The sequence below is a fragment of the Prunus mume genome, linkage group LG4 (assembly GCF_029339155.1).
Source record: "Prunus mume cultivar Tortuosa linkage group LG4, ASM2933915v1, whole genome shotgun sequence".
In the NCBI taxonomy this organism is placed as follows: Eukaryota; Viridiplantae; Streptophyta; class Magnoliopsida; order Rosales; family Rosaceae; genus Prunus; species Prunus mume.
This window is the reverse complement of record NC_142701.1, coordinates 26,126,831-26,145,604: the sequence shown is the minus strand read 5'-3', so window position 1 is coordinate 26,145,604 and position 18,774 is coordinate 26,126,831. Positions and strand designations below refer to the sequence as shown.

Here is an 18,774-nt window from a genome sequence, read left to right as displayed (position 1 = left end):
GAAACATGCTAGCATGTTCAATGTTGGCAGACCAAGATCTCTTTAGAATGATCAATGTCTATGGTTTGGAGGTACGAAGGGATGGTATCTTAGCTCACCTGCATTTAGAACCACAGTTGGAAGAGGAAGTAATGATGAAACAGAAGAAAGATCCAGGCTTGCAATAGATGAGGCAAGGGTTGAAGCGGGTGGCAACTGCTGCACTCAAACGGTAGTTTAAGTTATAAGAGTATCCACAGTAGGGGGGTGTATTTTCAGGGGGTGTAAAGCCACTTTTACATTCCTTTACACCTTCTAAGGGGGGTGTAAATACGTTTTTTGTCCAATGAGAAACGATGTAAATCTAAAGATGTATAATTGATTTGTTTGTCTTAATTCATTTTTGTGCTAAATTTGTATTTTGTGTTTACTTTATCAAATTAATTTTTTTTGTATTAGGTTAATTTTATTTTTTCAAACAAATAGACCTAAAAATATTTAAATTCGGAGAAGATATGATTTCATCCAAAAATCCCCAAAATTGCTCCACATGTGAATTTTTTTTCCAGCGATTACTGTGGCAGCATCCCACTATTTTATAATGACTTTTCTCCACTTTTCCTCTTCTTTTCTCGGGTGGGTCCCACGTGCAAGAGATGTAAAAATATATGTAAATATACATTTTATTTTACATCCCCATGGTGGTGATGTATATTTACATCCATTTACATCTCTCCATTGGAGACGATTCGGTGACTCGGGGTGTAATTTAACATACACCCCCATATACACCCCTATGTGGATGCTTTAAGGATCATATAGTTGTACCAAGGAATCAAGTTATTAAGGAAAAGGTAATTGATGCAGACTAATGTCTGAAAAGCAAGTATTATTGAAGGCGCGAAGGGTATGTGGGACGTTGTGTGACTTGCCAACAAGTAAAAGCAGAACATCAGAAGCCAGCTGGAATGTTACAACCATTACAAATCCCTGATTAGAAGTGGGAATTCATCACAATGGAATTTGTCACGGATTTGCCCAAGTCACCAAGAGGACACAATGGAATTTGGGTCATAGTTGATAGACTCACGAAGTCGGCTCATTTTCTATTGGTGAAGATGAACTCAACCATCGACTATTTCGCTTAGCTATATATGGAGTGGATAGTCCGACTACATAGAGTTCCAAAGATGATTGTATCGGATTGAGACCCTCGATTCACCTATCGTCTATGGAAAAGTTGCAATTGGAACTCAGTACTCAATTGGATATGAGTACGGCTTATCATCCTCAGTATAATGGGCAGTCCGAGAGAGTAATTAAAATTCTTAAGGATATGTTAAGAGCATGTGTACTAGACTTGGGTGATAAGTGGAGTGAGCATCTCCCACTTGCAGAGTTCGTATACGATAAGAGTTATCAGAGTAGCATCGGAATGGCATCGTACGAAGCACTTTATGCGAGACCGTGCTAATCACCGATGTGTTGGGCCGACACCGATGGATTAACTTGTGCTAGGCCCAAACCTTATCAAGGAGGCAACTGAGAAAGTCAGAGTTATCAAAGAATGGCTACGAGCTGCTCAAAGTCGACAGAAGTTGTATGTGGACAAGAAGAGACTTCCCTTTGAGTTCAGTATTAGGGACCTTGTATTTCTGAAGGTTAGCCTACAAAAAAGGATCCAAAGATTTGGTGTATGAGGCAAGCTAGGCCCTAAGGTATGTTGAACCGTTCAAAGTAATTGAACGTGTCAGAATTGTTGCATACAAATTAGAGTTTTTGCCTCAATTGTCCTACGTACACAGTGTTTTTCATGTTTCCCAATTGAAGAAAAGTGCACCTGATCTCCTATAAATCATGCCATGGGTCGACTTGTCTCTGCAGCAAGATGTGACCTATGAGGAAGGTCCCGTGAGCATTTTGGCTTACGAGACAAAATGACTCCAAAATTGAAACGTGCTACTAGTGAAGGTTAAGTGGCAACATCATGGGGTCGAGGAAGCAACTTGGGAACTAGAGTCTAATATGAGAAGAAAGTATCATGTAAAATCCTATATCGACTAACGGAGATGGGGTGATGTGCCTTATATGTACATGCCTGCCTCCATCTAGTACGAGGCCTTTTGGGAGCTCACTGCTTCGGAGTCATAGGAAATCCAAAGTTAAGCGAGTTAGGGCTAGAGCAATTCCAAGATGGGTACTGGGAAGTTACTCTTGAGTTTCCATAAACAAAACCGTGAGGGCAGAGAGGGGGGCCTAAAGCAGACAATATCGTGCTATGGCGGAACCGATCCCGGGAGCATGTGACATATCCACACTTGTTTGAGTAAGGAAATGTGTCTTGTAAATCTCAACGACGAGATTTCTTTTAAGAGGGTGGATTGTGAGCCTTGAGAAAATCTTTGTAATTTTAGAAGTTCTCGCAAGTGTATAAATGAGATTTTTTTGGTAAATATTTGAAGAATTTTGGACAGGTAAAGGCAATAGAAAAATAGTAGAGGTGAAGACGAGTCCGTAGGAAGTTTCAGGGAATTCTTCGAAGCTCGGAGCTATTTTTGGTGGATTTTAGAAGTTCTGGAAAATAAAAAAAATTGGAAAAGAAAAAGTAACAAGTGGCGCATTCTGGAGAGTCGATGGCGAGCTGACGTAGCTGATCGGACTGACGAGAGGCACTGACAAGAGACTAACAATGGCTAACGTGGCGAGGCATGATTGGTTTGCCTACTGCTAACGTGGCGTTGGCAATTTGATTCCAACCGTAAATCGGACGCTAGACCATCCGTAGTGTGCTACATGTCATTGTCATTGAACTTATTGTACGATATTAAAAACTTGTTGTACAATATTAAAAACGTCTGTAGCGTGCTCCATCAAGATTTTTGGTGAGGATCCAACGTTCCACAACACACCGCCCATTTCCCTTGATCTCAGCCTTCCATTATTTGTCCGAATTTTATATTAATTTATTCAATCCTAACCATCTATTTTCCTCCTCCTTGCCTATAAATAACCCCCAACACTTTCATTTTCAGACTCCCATTTTGATTTGGGAGCCTCTCACTCCTCCTTAAGTTATTATTTCTATCTCTCTCTAGTTTTATTTAATTTAGTTTTAATTATTTGTTTAGTTACTTTATTAATTTATTTAGTCTTAATTCTTGTTCTAGTTTAATTAAGTAGTTTTAGTTAGTTAATTTAATTATTTCGAATTTAATTTATAATTTAGTTAAATGATTGGTAATTTCCTAATTTGTTTAAATACTTTAATTTTGTTTAAATTAGTTAATTTGGTATCCAAATAATAGTTTAGAATTATTTAATTACTTTAATTAGTTCCAATTAACTAATTTAATTAATTTCCAATTTAGTTAATTAATTTAATAAATTACTAAATTTGTTTAATTTGTTATTAAAATTGTCTTGTATTAAAAAATTAACACTTATTTATTTTTCAAAAATTACTTTTAAATTAATAATTAATTATTTTGAAATGACTTGAACTTTTGGAAATTTCTTTTAATTACTTGAAAATTATTTTGAACTTTTGAAAAATGTTTTCCAAGTCCCGAACCTAAACCCTAACTTTTGGTCCTTGTCCAAATTTATTTCGAACCTATTCAAGACCTTAAACCCTAACCCTAATTCGATTTCTAGGGTAGGAAGCACGTTTATACGACTTAGGGTTTTTGACTCAGGGTTCCGGCCTCAACCTAGGGTTAACGGAATGAAATCGGACATAACCCTAACTAGTGACGTTTGTCCCTAAGACATGTTTTAACTTGTTACTTGTTGTTCAGTTAGGAGCTCAAGTAGCCGAACGCGAACGTAATGATGGTTGAGCTAGGTGCTTGTGTTGGCTAAAGATGTGGACTCCAGGTAGGGGGACTCACTCCCGGTCTTGTGTTTTCGTGCTTGTACTACTGTATTAAATATTGATGTGTGATGAAACTGCATAGTTCGTGATTGGCATTGATGTGTGGTGTTGATATTCTTTTGGGCACCGACCTTTGGTGTTGACGATGTTCTAACTAGGATGACCTGAGAGTGAAGGGTCACGTAACAATGACCTTAGGTTTCGATACCTTAAACCTCCGGAGGGGTTACAGGGACCGGCTAGTCTAAGGCCTTTAAATAGCTTAGGATAGCCTACGGGGTGGCCATTGACATGGACACTCTTGCTACTTTACCCTGCGTGGTAAGAGTGGCCTAATGGATCGATCATCACATGAAGTTACTGGGATCCCGAAATATTGTTTATGAAAAGCTGTGTGAGCATGCCAAGTGTTTCAAACTGATAATCTGATAATTGTTTTTATGTGCATTGGTTTTAATGCTTTGGTGTACGATATTAAAAAGAATAACATTAACTTAATCATTTTTTAAAACATGGCTGGGGTGTCCCCTACTAGGGTAAATGATCATACGTGATGCTCACCACTATTTTTGGTGTAGATTACGATCAGGTCAACAACCTAGACGTTGACTAGGTTCGTGGCTCGGCATCTGAAACTTGTCATTTCTCCCCGTGCTACACGTTATTTGCAGGTCAAGAAACTCATCTTTTGTAATCTTGTAAAATATGTTGTAACTGGGTTTTGTGTACCCTTTAAACACTCTTGGCTTGTACTCTTTGTCTAGGGTTGAGTTTGAACTCCTCATATTTTGTATCTTCGGAACTTGGTTACTTGGATACTCAAACCCTTGTAACCGTTGGGGTTGGTACTTATGTAAATATTTTGTAGTTATATTTTAGTTTGTAAATTTCCGCTGTCATTGAAATACTATGATCGTACCATCACCAAAAAGGCTTAACGTATTTTGAGAACACTTGGGAGTATGACACTCGGGTGGGTGAGTGTTGTATTCTTGGGATTCTCGAGGCACATGCTACTATCACGTGACCAGGCCATCGGGGCGTGACACCCCATGCACCGGGGTGTGTGTGTGTGTGTGAGAAAACCCCTACCCCTTTATAACATACCCAAAAAAAAAAACCATAGCATTGTTAGGTGTTAGTAGTAAATTGATGGGATGGATTAATTTTACAAATATAGAAGGGGACCTGAAAGCCTACCACCCACCCCTCTTCCTTCTCTCTCTCTCTCTCTTTTCTCATCTCTCATCAACACCAGCAAAATTTGAAATTTCTGGGTTTAAGCAATTTGGTAACCAAACCGTATAAATAGGTTGTAAATAAAGGGAGCAGCTTTGGCTATCATCAATAGGATTGAGGATCGCCCTCTTTCTAAAGACTCAAGGAACAAGTTGGCACTTTGGCGGCACTCAAAGAGAGCATCAGAGTGAAGCTAGATATTAACTAATGGTTAGTTTGATAACCATTTGACTACGGACGGACTGTCCTGATGACTAACATGGCTTCAAAATTCTAAAGTGTAGAAGAGTTCAATAGAAAACCCACCACCATGACTTAATTTGGATTCAAAACTCCTCAATTATGCTTAGAATTCCACATTTTCTTTTCTTTTTAATTTTTTTTTTATAAAAAACGCAATAGAATTTTATTAAATTAATGGGAAAAATAGATTACAAATGACACAAACTGTAAAGAGAGTCATCACAATAGTAATATAGTAGACATAGATAAAAACTCCCCCAATAACCTGAGCCAGCCAAGAAGCGAATTCCCCAATTTCTTACAATCGGTGACAAGTTATCATTTATAAAATGGAAAATTATAATCTAGCCCCACTGCTACCGAGAAGAAAACGTTGCTCTCAAGTGTCTAAAAAAGAAAAGTAAAAGACAGAGGAGAGGTTTGCCCCTAAATATATAGAAGGCTATACTAAAAAAACCATACCCTTATGGGCATTCAATAACATTATGATCAAGCTGTTCTTATGTGTTGAAGTTGCCGGAAATGCATCTGGGCCGTTACATTACTTGGATCAGAAGCAACAACAGAATTTTGATCCTCACCTTTCTTCATGTTTTCTCCGGAGATTGAAAGCTTGTCTGAAATAGAAGAAAAAAAGAGATGAACAAGAGAGCCCACAAGGGGAAGAGATGAGCATATGATTGCAGCCTGTCTGATGATGTTCATAGCTTATGATTAAAAATAAAAATGGCTTGCTCTGGTTTTCTGGACTTGGATCAAACAATAGCTCAATTTGGAGATTGTTATGTTGTGTATTGGGTAATTTATAATGGAGAGCGGAGTGGAGGACAGTTGTGGCTTTTAAAAGTCGATGGACATTTCAACGAACGTGATGATCAAGCTAGCCACTCTAGTTGACCATTACACTGAAGAAATAATGCAATGTAACAGATCACCCCCATGCAAATTGCAATACGAAGCTTCAATTGGTGACGGCATGTTAGCCACCTGTTAGCCTTTCCATGTGTCATTCATTTTTGCTGCGTAATTACATGGTGGTTTCAGTGGTCATTTAGCTGAAAATGATGTCGCATGTCCAGCATCAATCTGTTATTAGAATATAAATTATAAGAATGTCATATTTAATTTCATATTTAATTTCATCCATTAAAAGTGGAGTAATATAATGGCTTAAAAATTGTATTTAAAATTTGTGTATAAAATATGATGTCACATATTTGCCCTCTTAAGTTGAGGCAGGGATCCCCTTGTCGGGCCCATTCATATTGTATTTTCATAATCCAAACCATCTATTTTTAAAATCTCAAAGATCATCTCTACAAAAAATCACTTGAATTTGAAATTATTTGACCACTCAATCGATGGTTGTAGTTTTAGTGCATTCTTAAACCATCGGGTTCATCAATTTTATTGATCACAACTAGATTTCTTCATGGTTTTCGATTTTGCTAATTTTTTTGATTATTTTTAAATAAAGTCTTAAATAATGGACAGTTCATATCATTTAAATAAAATTTGCATCAAACTCTACAAAGGGACGATATTTATATATATATATCTTCCCTTTCTATTGAGGGATCTCTCAAATAATTTTATTTGAGAATACCCTTTAGGGCCCACATGATGATTTGTGTAACTAATCTATATGAGGTATCCATTTAACTTGCAATCAAAACCAACTAGATACAACCAAAAGTATTGTTGTCCATGTCTCTCACCTTGTCAACTGCTATTATAGTGTGCTCTCACAATGCTATGCTTTGGTTTCTCTTTATCTCACAAACCTTGAAACTGATATAAAGTCGCCAAGTACAACAAATGGAGAGATACATTCCCGTTTGCATACAAAAATCACACAAGGACTATATTAAAATTATAACATAAGGCCAAAATGTTTATGTCAAATGTGTATCACTGACTAAATACAGCTTCTGACCATCATTTATTAAGTCTACATCAAGAATTTTACCTCCATCTTCTGATAATATTATAAAGGAACCACTTGAAAATTCTAGTAGGTCTGTCGCTGTTTTGATGAGCCCTTGAATGGTAGTAGGGACCCATAACACAATTCCAGGTCTTCTTTGTTCTTTGCCTTCCCATGGATGGAAAGGAAACAGAGTGCATTTCTTTGGGTGCAGTTTATCTGCACGTTGCAACAGAAATTTGGTTATTAACTTACAAAGTTACAAAGTAGCAGTAGCAAAACAATGATGAAATCCCTTTCCACAGTACAAATGGAAACACTGTTTGAAAGATTTCCTAGCCTGTCTTGGCAAAGAAACTCATATCCATGCCCAAGTGCGTTCCAGATTGGGACTCAATGCAGGAAGGAAGCGACACTAGAAAGATAAGGCGTTAACCTTAAATTCTAACAAATAACACTTGACTTTCTATTGCTTGATCCAGTAAGAGAAGTTGGTGGGAATTATTCCTATTTTAAGGTTGGTGTAAACCTTCTTGTTGTTAGAATTTTCTTTCTGGCTCTTGTTCTCTCTAATCTCTGGTGAGGAACAAAGAATCAAAGAACTTGTTGACTAGGCAGTTTGACCTGCCTACAGGTCATTAAATTTAATTCCGGTGTTCCATTCAATCTTAGCAAAGAATATATAACCTGGCAAAAAAATTATAACAGATTCTTCTCAATACCTGCGAGTTCTTGAGCACGGTAAGGAGATTCTGTCAACTGAGTAGCCGTTGCTTCTTCTAGCAGTTTAATCAAATTCTTGTTCCCACACATCTGACCTTCATCTAGTGGGGTATTTCCCCATCTGCGGGGGTAGGGAGAAAACAATCATATAGTGTTATTGCAGCAAGAAGAGAAGCTACTATATAACAATTGAAATGAAAGATAGAAACGTGTCAAAAACTAGGGTAGGAGGAAAGATGCTAGACAAACTATGGAGTAGGCGACATTATGTATCTCAACCTAAGGGTACAATTGTAGGAGGTATGAGCTATAGCCAGCAATGGCAAGGGGTTGGATCTATAAGGTTTAGATTCTAAACTACATGTCAAACAATACTAGAGAACCAGCCTAAGAGAAATTACATTATGGCAGTGAGTTTCTCATTGACAAAATGGACAATATATATATATATATATATATATATATATATATATATATATTTCACTATCCAAACCGTCTATTTTGTAGATACTCATTCAAAGATCATCTCTATCACTTGAATCTGATATCATTTGATCAGAGTTATTGAAATTTTAATACTTTCTTGAAGCACCGTGTTCAATTTTGTAGACACAATTGGATGTCGAGGTTTCCAAATTGTCTAATTTTTTGTAAGGATGATCTATGAATGAAGACCTAAAAAATAGATGGTTTTGATCATTGGAAAAAAAATTGTAGGGTACTAAAGGGCGTCCCTCAAATAAAATTATTTGAGGGATCTCAATAGAAGGGTATGGAAGCTATCACAATATCAAAGCAGGAATTAGACAGGAAGGTGAGCAGGTAAAGTTTAGTTCTCCAAGCTCTATTACTTGAGAAACCAAAGCACTCCATTAATGAGTTCGAGACTTGCAGACAAGGGAAATAGAAGCAAGAAAAGTGAAGAGAAAACACCATTGGTCCTGTGTAAGTTTCAATATGCATGTTCTAGAGTGTTGCAGTGCTTGTCATAATTTTGGAAGATGAAAATAAACACAGGTAAGTCCAAAACATTTCTAAAGAAAAACCTGGCTCTTAATAAAGGTCAGATAATCGGCTTTAAGATCCAGGGGAAATTTTACAGTGATTTCCCTATACTGATTTATCCGAAAATTCAAAAGATCATTTGTAATTGTTTAGGCACTAAAAGAGGTGCATGTAGGTTGACGGCCATGGAAATGAAACAAAACTTGTTACAAAATGCAGATAATTAGATCTAACCACTGAAGTCTGACTATATTTAATACTCTATAGACCTTACCTAGGAAACATTATAAACAGAAACGGTCAAGATATGTATGCATCCAACAAACGGAAATGAATTTTCAACCTGTCCTTTGAGAAAACGCTAGCCCCAGCTTCTAACAGCAACTTTGCCATCATATATAATCCCTCCGAGGCAGCTACATGAAGTGGGGTCCGGTGATCATAATCTTTGGAGTTCGGGTCAATGCCATTTGACAATAACCTTTTAATGAAATCTGAGTCCCCCTTGGTAATGGCTGTACATATAAAACTACCAGCATTGTCCATCTTCAAGGAGGCCCCTTCTTTAATAAGTAAAGAAGAAACTCGATCGTTGCCGTTTTTTATGGCTTCAAGTAAGGGTGTGTTCCCAAAAGTGTCTAGAAAAAATAAACAACTTATTATAGCGTGGTACTACGATTGGGGTAACAGATAAAACCATATTTGGATTCTTGTATCGTAAAATTACCTTTGATGTTGATATCTACGCCTTCCTGAATAAGGAAAAGTGCAATATCTTCATGTCCCCTTAATGCAGCAAGATGCTGTAGAGAAGAAAGACTCCTTTCAGACAAATCTATCTCACTTCTGCTCATCTTTAGAAAAAATATCAAACTAGTCTCAAGTCTTTTTACGAATTCTTTTCTTGTCAAAGAAGCTTTTTACCATCGGTATTACATTTATTACTTAAGGGCCACATCTTAAAACTTCATTAAATGCATTCCATAGTCAACTCCTGAAGTTGGCTAAGCCCTTTCTTTAGCAAAAACTTTCACAACGCACACACACCAGATAAGTCATAGATGCATTCACAATGATAAATCTAAAAAAATTCATAACATTTCATACCAATGGTGACCTTCCATCATAATCTGTCTTGTTGGGATCAGCTCCAGCACGGATCAAACCTTTTAGCTGAAACAGATCTCCATGATAAGCCGCACTATTGACCTTCAAAGCAAGTTCAGCTTCTTGCTTTCCAATGTGAAATGTAATGTCTGATTCTAGTTGTTTGATGCGAGGTGCACCCTGTAACATTTTCAGCCATATGATGGACACTCATTGATCATTTAACATCAAGTTTGTTTGAAAAAACAAGAGGAATATGTATTCAAAACATTGCCACAGAGTTATAGGCACATTACAAAAAGAATATAAATTACCACAGAAAACTTACCTCTAGAAGGTTGTTCAAGATTTTCCTCCCATCATAAAAATATATGTCAAGGATGCTTGTAAAAGATTGTTTATCTAGTCGCAGAAGCCTACATAACTCACGCACCCTAACTGTATAAAGTTGGGGAATGTTGCAAAGAATGGAGATTTCTCCAAATGAGCTGTTAGGTTCCAATTGTGAAACAGTTTCTTCTGTTCCATCTTCCACGATGCCTACCACCTCCTGTACAAGAATACTTTTGTTAGTCTCATAGCAGAAGGGTCATACCAATGTGATGCGAGTTCATAAAAGTCTGTTTTAGAAGGGGACAGCAAATAGACATGTAACTTACGAATTGTATGAGGAACGTCAAACCATTATGAATTGTATTTTTTTGTTAACCAGTCAGTATGCAAAAAAACTAGTTCTCATGGCACCAATTTTGCGGTCAAGATCGGTTAAAAAGCAGTTGATAATTCTCATTATCTGGTTTTTCTCCATTAGCAAAAAGTAAACTAAAAATCTGGTTTTTCTTAGAAATATTGTTAGTCCGGCCATTACCTCTCCTTTTAACCTTCTAAGAAGCAAACCAGCATAGCATGACACCTCTACCACTATGACCTACCAGTTGTTAACTCCAATTGGTCCGTACAACTACCATCGCCATGGCCAGTGACCCACCACCATTACTACACCTACCAACATCCACACTTGTGTTGTGCCATCATCACTACCACTACACCACGACAAATGCAGCCCTCTCTATCATTGCTAGTTCTACCAGTCACTACCAAGTGACACTACTCGACCTTTGGACAGTCAACACTCTTTACCACTAGCCAAAAACTCACCACTAATACCCAGCTTACCATTATAATTGCCACCGCTGCTTCTACATATCTTGATTTGTGCAGAAAATTAGAAATATAAAATTGTAAACCAAGTAGCATACAGGTTACAACTAGGACAAAACTTATTTCGGAGGACAAACTGCATACAGGTTTAAACTTGTATGAATTGGTTGAATTAGTTTTCAAATTTGATCACTGACTCTAGATTATTGAATCATACCAGCAAACCATGACAGACGAAATAAAGTTGATCTACCACGTTTCCAGGTTCCATTATCACTTCTCCAGGGAGAAAAAATTCCTCATGGAGTTTAATGACCTGCAAAGAAGAAAAGAATAAGAATAACCCATTTCACTAAGTCACACAAAGCAGGGATATCCATGGAGCAAGGAAGATCCTATTTAACATTACATGTGGTGCTGCACATGAAACTACCGAGTGTTAGACACAACTGCACCATGCATACAAATAGCTGCTTTAAGGTGGCTTTCTTCTCATGCGCAAGACAGTAAACCCTTATATCCCATCCCATGTATTGTTTTTCAGAGAAGGTGAAAGATCAAAAAATTTCCATGCAACAAAGTACAACAATTTGTTGAATGTTTCCTAGGGTACAAGAAGAACCAATCCTACATGTTTGTTATTGTCTATGATAATACATTAGCAGCCAATGAAGCGTATAAACAAATTGGCATTGTACATTTGGAGCAAGATCCAACTATCAGTGTTTCACGCGAACATGCTTTGTTATCTATTTGTGCAAATGGAAAAATTTACTTACAATCTGATTGATGAATTCTGCCGAGCATCCCTTGAAGAGAGGAACACTTTCAATGTACTGGAAATATAAAGTGTGTGAAATCTGCAACGAAGAAACAACTCATTTTGAGGATACACAAGTCTTTTTTAAAACATACACTCAACTAAAATCCCATGATGTACAACAGTCTGAATAATGCATACAGATTGGAATGAAGGAAAAAAGTTTCTGAACCTCTAAAGAGGAATGGACATGAGGTATCTCCTTTAATAAAAACTACCAAGGTTCCTGTGGGTGTGTGGCCGGCCGCTTGTGTGTGTTCATGTGCATCCATGTGTAGATAGTAATGAACAACAAATTTTACATTAACCTATTAGTCTTGCAGCTGTTACACATTAATTTACTTATCCGTTTAACAAAAACCAACAACCCAAGTGTTTCTAGAATATGCATATGAATTAAGTTGAAATGCTTCTCATATAATTTACTGTAACGAACTCAACAATAGAGAAAGTTGACAGAGCTTTTATTCCTATTTTACCTTGGCGCGAATTGAAGCAGGAATGTCCTGGAGAACAGCAGCCTCAGTGTAGGTACTCTCGTATTGTAAACGCAAGTGACCTTTGATTTGATTACGAAGATCCCTCCCAAGTCTATTTCTGTTCATATATTTTATAACATCCGTCATTTTGTCCCTGAACTTTTCTGTCTTTGATCCTTTTACAATTAATGCTGTCATGTTACCAATCAAATACGCTCCAAGAACCATGTCAAAAGATACATAAACCATAATGAATATCATCTCCCTCAGGTTGACTGCATGAATATCTCCATAGCCTGTGAAAGAAAGAGTGTTCTTCATGTAATACTAAACATTCCAACTGGATAAGTGCACATGGCAAGTATAAACCATTATTGAGTACCACCAACAGAATATGGATCCTCTGGGCATGTTAAATGTGGATTAATGAACAAAGATTCTGTAAAGGAATTACTTGACAATTTTCTACACAAGCAACTAGACAAAGGAAGCGACGTACAGACCATAGAGAGACACTACAGAAAAATACGGATACCAATACCACTCCTGTTCTTTGAATAGAGATCAATAAATAAAGCAGTACGGCCATGATGATCCACTACATTGTCACTTACAGGTAATCGAACACTGTTACCATCGACAAATAAAAACCTCCTACGAGTAATACCATCACCGCGAAATTTTTTTGATGGCCTTTTCATAAATAGACCCATTCTAACAGGACAGTTTTTAATCAACCATCAACTTTCCACTCCTTAAATAAGTCAAACTGGAACCAGAAATGCACATGCAGTCAGGTCTTGTGCAAACCATGATTCAAAACCAACCATATCTTCTTTAGGTTGCCTTTGTTTGATCCTCACAGAGAGAGAGAGAGAACAATTAAAAGGAGTTCCTCATAAAACTAAACGATTGAACATTGACAGAATGCTAGCATTAGTTCCAACTTCCGAGTTATTAAGAAAATCAAGTCTTGGGTTGAACAATCACCGAACTAAAGAAAGAAAAGAAAATTGGCATATTGCATTGCTCTACCATCGCAGAAGAGCTTTCCTAGCCAAAACAACCATGATAGTTGCCAACCAGATTTACAATAAAAGAAGAAAGAAAGAAAGAAGGAAAAGCACCACCACTAACAGAAATCACGTAAGAACTACAGTCCTGAAGTCAGCACTAGAACAGTTTTTTTTTAGTAGGATAGTCGCAATCACAAGATGAAAACTGAAATGATAAGCAAAATACGGTTGTATTCATTAAAAAGATATTTTAAAAGTAACTTACCAACAGTGGCCATGGTTACAATGGCAAAATACATAGAAGTTGTATAGCGCTTCCATAAGTCGATATCCCTGAAGTTTGAATAACTATAGTCACCTAACTTCAAACTTCCAATCCATGTGTACCCCTCTTGTGATGCAGGCAAGGTGGTAGCCAAATAGTAAAAGATGCAGGCTGCTGTATGCGTGCAATAGAGTTCAACAACAAGAAGCTTTATAACCCTGGTAAAATTATAATTGATACGAATATCCTTCTCTAGGTCTTTAAAGAACTTAGTGACTTTGCGCACCCGACTTAACCTTATCCATAGGAGATACCTCACTTCCTCTCTTCTCCCACAAACCTATTCAAAAACAGCTTTCATCAAGTGAATACGGAAGAAGAAACATATTGCAAGCATTATAGTAGATCAACTTTATTACTTTAACAAATCAAGATATATGCTGCAAATTTATTTTGATCTCATAGATTCGGTACATCTGCCTGCAAATCTCATGCATTGGCAAAACAAGAGTAGTAACAAACTAACATTTCCTGCCTGAAAGTGTTGAAGGGCAAGTCACATAAACCGCCCATCCGTAAAGAATACAGTTAGGAGACCCATCCAAGAGCATGTATTATCCTTGAAAGCAATAAAATGTTTTCTGAACAAATAAAGGCGTATGACTAAGGATTGTCACTTGACATAGAGTTACCTGCCCATTTATATACGAAAATCTGAGTGTTAGCCCAAATTTTAAACTTAAATTTAAGAGTTGGGACATCTATCCTAAGCAGTTAATTAAATTATCTCGCGACAATCTTTTTCATACAGTTACTTACCCATAACTATAAAAAGCCACCACTCAAATGTCATAACGCATAATCCTGAATAACAATAAAAAATGAAAGACCCCCTGCTACCCCCTCAATATTCAAAATACAAAAAAGGAGAAAATGGTGTTGAGAGATATATATGGGTAAAATTGGAATTACCTTGTAGATGTTATCCCAAGGCATACAACCAAGCAGATCAATGATAAAATTAGATTTCAAGTACCTGCAAAGGAAAAGTTAAATTCGGCACTGCACTGGAAATAAAGTAAAATGCTGGAAGAACATGGCTTGTGAAATTACCATGTACATTTGTTTGCTTTAAAGTGGTAACTAAATTCTATACATACCAGTAAGTAGTGATTACTTGCTAAGAAGTTTAAACAGTTAAAACCCATTACCACAACCTACTCTTCTATAAACATAGACAATCAGATTGTGTTTCCAACATTTCAGCATCTAGCTTATATGACTATGGTGGTATATGATAAGAATCGACAAAACCGTATATATATGCTACTGTTGCTAAGACAATTGCATAAGCTAACATAACAGCTAGAGTGAAAAGAATATACTAACCTGAGAGCAATAGGAGTTCGCTTATAGACCATTCGATATGTCTGACCATCTCTGTAAGCCAGGAAAAACTGCAAAATTATGTCCAAAAGGAATGCTACCTGTCCTACTACGTCCATTATAAAAAGTTTCTCTTCCAAACCCCTGAAAAACCCAAACTCGAAAGGTGTGAAGAAGGATGAGTACACTGCCCACACCAGTATGAATTTCGTCCATGCCCGATACCACCTGCATTTGGTCGTCACATTTCAGGTTTTTTTTTCCTTTTAACACAAACTGACCAAAACACCAAAACAAGAAGAGGAGAAAAATAACAACAAAACAAAAAACTTTCTTTGGTGAAGTTGATAATGACATATTTATATATATATATATATATAATGTTTCCATATATGTATTTAATTGGCTGAACATAACACTAACACTATGTGTTGTGTTCAACGCTGATGTGCTGAACATAATGCTCAAACCACAGTTTGAGCATTCATTTGTCAGTCACCAATCCATGATGGAGATCATAGAAGTTTTGTTCAAAATTTTTTTTTTTTTTTTTTTAAAAGACGTGTGCTGGGTTAATTTGTGAGGGTCTAGGGATGAAGGTAGAAAGAGTACTTTTTCTAGTGGGTTTATTTTTTCTTGGAAAAAATGCCAAGGGTTGAACTACGTTTTTCTAATATAATCCTAACCCAATACTCTACTCTCCTTCACTACTTGAACTAATGCCAAGGGTTGATGTGCGTCTCTACTTTACAATCTCGAGAACATAATGTATCAGTTATCATGCATGAGATTATTCCTTACTCATTTCTATATGTGGAGAGAGAACATGGAGCTTCAAAAGATTAAAACCTAGTCTTAAAGAAACATAATCACCCAATTTTTTACTCCAATCATCCTTATTAAAACAATCAACAAATTAGTAAAAAATGCACTTATTAAACATGAATAATGCATACATACATGTGTAGTACATTTGATTTAAAGTTTTTTATATGTTAAATTCTGGATTTGGTCGTTTGATTTTTTGACTGTTGATATGAACTTTTTACAAATATGATTAGTCTTACCCGTCCTCGAAATTGTTGTGTTTGTATTTATTTTATATCTGAGTTTTGAATACTATGAAAGCGTTACTTTAATTTTGCCATTGTATACATGAAATATGTACAATTATTTATAAAATACTTAAAACATAAACACATCACTCCACACGTGTTATAATTTTAGAGATTAACGGTAACATTTCTAAATCATATCCCCAAGAAAAATCTACATCTAGGCTCGCAAAATTGGGCTGACATGTCCATGATAGATATGGATAACTACGACTATGTGATATCAATCCTGGGATCGACCACACAAGGAAAACCAAGAATTAGTCAACAAGGAACAACATCTACAACCTACACCTAATTTATCCAACACACAGACCGAAAAAGAAAAATGATGTTTAATAATTAATTTTATGAATAACGTACAATCGTTTCAGAAAAAATAAAAATAAAAATAAAAAAATAATTATCTCTTGAATTGGAAGACAACTTTATTTAATTTAATCCATTTTTGGTTGAATTTTATTTATTATTAATAGTTGTGTACTTATTTATTAGTTAATTGTTTGGCGTCGCGGAATCTAAAAAAACAAAAGGAAATAATAATAAGCATGAGTTGCACACGCAAGGCAAGAAACAGCTGTCCTAGTCATACGGTGCTCTAGTACCAAAAATAAGTACACAATTAAAAAAGTATTATTGGTACTTCAAATTAATTTCTCAATTTTTTATTATTATAATTGATAATCTGAATTATCAGGAATTTGAGTTTTCACACACACATACAACAAAGATGTCATGAGGATTCAAACATAAGACCTTTGATCTGCAAATCAAAGTTTTTTTTTTCGATCAGACAAAACCCCGTTGGTATTTCTTACTTTCTATCTTCACCATAAAACTTGTGGTATAGCTCAACTTGTTTTACTAGATATTTGATATATTTGTTGTCAAACTAGTGAATTGGTACAAAAATTCACCTAATCACTAATTTAAAATGAGTTAATATTCACACTTGGAAAAATAAGCGTGAATTGCTTATATAATAAACCTAGATGATAATTGTCACTCTGTATTTTTTATATAAAAAGAATTTACTCAATTTTGTAGAAAGTAGCCATCATGATACTAGCAATAATTAAACATTAATATGCTACGCCATGTGAAATCTATGACTATATCTATATCACATGACAGTAACACTTACGGTCGGCGTTATATACAGCATAATCTCCTTCAACAATAAAGACAATCACCATGTCGACGTCCGCATAAAAAAAACACCACCGTGTCGACGAATAATAATTTTTTGAATCATCCATCAATAACCTCTCCTTTATCTTTTTCGAAAATCCATCAGTAACCTCACTACACCTATTGGATTTGAGATATGGGGTCCACACACCGGCATGCATCTTACTCAATTCAAACACCTAAAATCCAATCATCCAGGTGGAGAAAATCGAACCGTTCATGTGATTTTAAATTTGTACCATCGCAAAGTCAAAACCAAATGACTGGGACGCGTCGCAGCCGTTATCAATAAACAAGTCGGCAGTATAAAAATGTGATCTCTCCCATAGTATTTTTCATTCAGTAACTATTCTTAAATAAATTGTAATAGATGTTAATCGGTCTAGTCGAGTGAAAAAAAACTTCAATTTGCAGACAAGAAATTTCAAGTGAATCCTATGATACCATAATATGTGTAAAAAATATTCCTTTTTGTAGTTTACACTGCCGTTTATATTATATAAAATTAAATTATAATAGATAAATACTGATTCTTTTTTTAATTCGTTGCTTAGCCGAAAATTTTGGAGACACAAATATTCAACTTTCTTGTTCATCGCTCGCTCAAATTTTAAAATAATAATAATAAAAATAAAGAGAAATTAATGAGATTGAAGATGAAGCGTACCAGTTGTCAGGATGAATGACGCCGTGGGAAAGGCCTTTGACGCCATTGATGAGGCTCTGGCGACTGAACCGTCTCAGAATCGAAGAGGAGTCGTCGTCGAGCCCTAACTCGTTCGTGATGAGATTGAATCGGCTTCCGCGCGACGATTTGATGCGGTCCTTGATATCCTGAACCTCATACTCTTCCTCCTCGTCCTTCAACTCGTCGTGGTTTTCGTGAGGCTCTGCTACTCTCCTCGACATTTCTCAAATTCACCGACTCGATCGACTGTTCGTGTTCGCTTCAGATTGAGAATTTGAAATAAAATCCAACACTGAAAAGAAAGCGCGCGCATCTTCAAATCACGAACGGAGCGATAAATATATAAATAAATAAAAAATCACGAGGCGGCCGTGGTGCTTATGACATGTTTGGTTGCGGAGAAAATCCAAGTACCTTTTTCACGGAAAACCTTAGCGATTTGTTGTGAAAAGATAGTACGAAGACGCAAGGTGGAGAAAGTGAAAGCTTCAAAGCTAAAATCTGTTCAAATCTGTTTCTTTTTTGGGGGGTTTTTTTTTTTGTAGTTTTAAGCCAA

The 18,774-nt window shown here is 36.2% G+C and overlaps 1 protein-coding gene across 2 annotated transcripts; it reads right to left on the bottom strand.

Annotated features, from left to right (window-relative positions):
- Nucleotides 1-7,172: 7,172 nt before the first annotated feature.
- GORK (gated outwardly-rectifying K+ channel) lies at nucleotides 7,173-18,574 on the bottom strand. 2 transcript variants are annotated; one of them, XM_089049754.1, is made up of 13 exons: nucleotides 18,198-18,574; nucleotides 15,228-15,452; nucleotides 14,811-14,874; nucleotides 13,839-14,178; nucleotides 12,558-12,853; nucleotides 12,038-12,118; nucleotides 11,476-11,574; nucleotides 10,426-10,647; nucleotides 10,098-10,277; nucleotides 9,718-9,793; nucleotides 9,334-9,628; nucleotides 7,985-8,106; nucleotides 7,173-7,481 (listed from the first exon to the last, which is right to left on the bottom strand). In XM_089049754.1, exons 1-13 carry the CDS (start codon nucleotides 18,437-18,439, stop codon nucleotides 7,231-7,233), a joined length of 2,493 nt encoding a protein of 830 aa, XP_088905880.1. In that variant the 5' UTR covers nucleotides 18,440-18,574; the 3' UTR covers nucleotides 7,173-7,230. The 2 variants fall into 2 exon arrangements, with proteins under 2 accessions (XP_088905880.1, XP_088905881.1); XM_089049755.1 differs by lacking the exon at nucleotides 11,476-11,574.
- Between the last annotated feature and the right edge of the window lie 200 nt (nucleotides 18,575-18,774).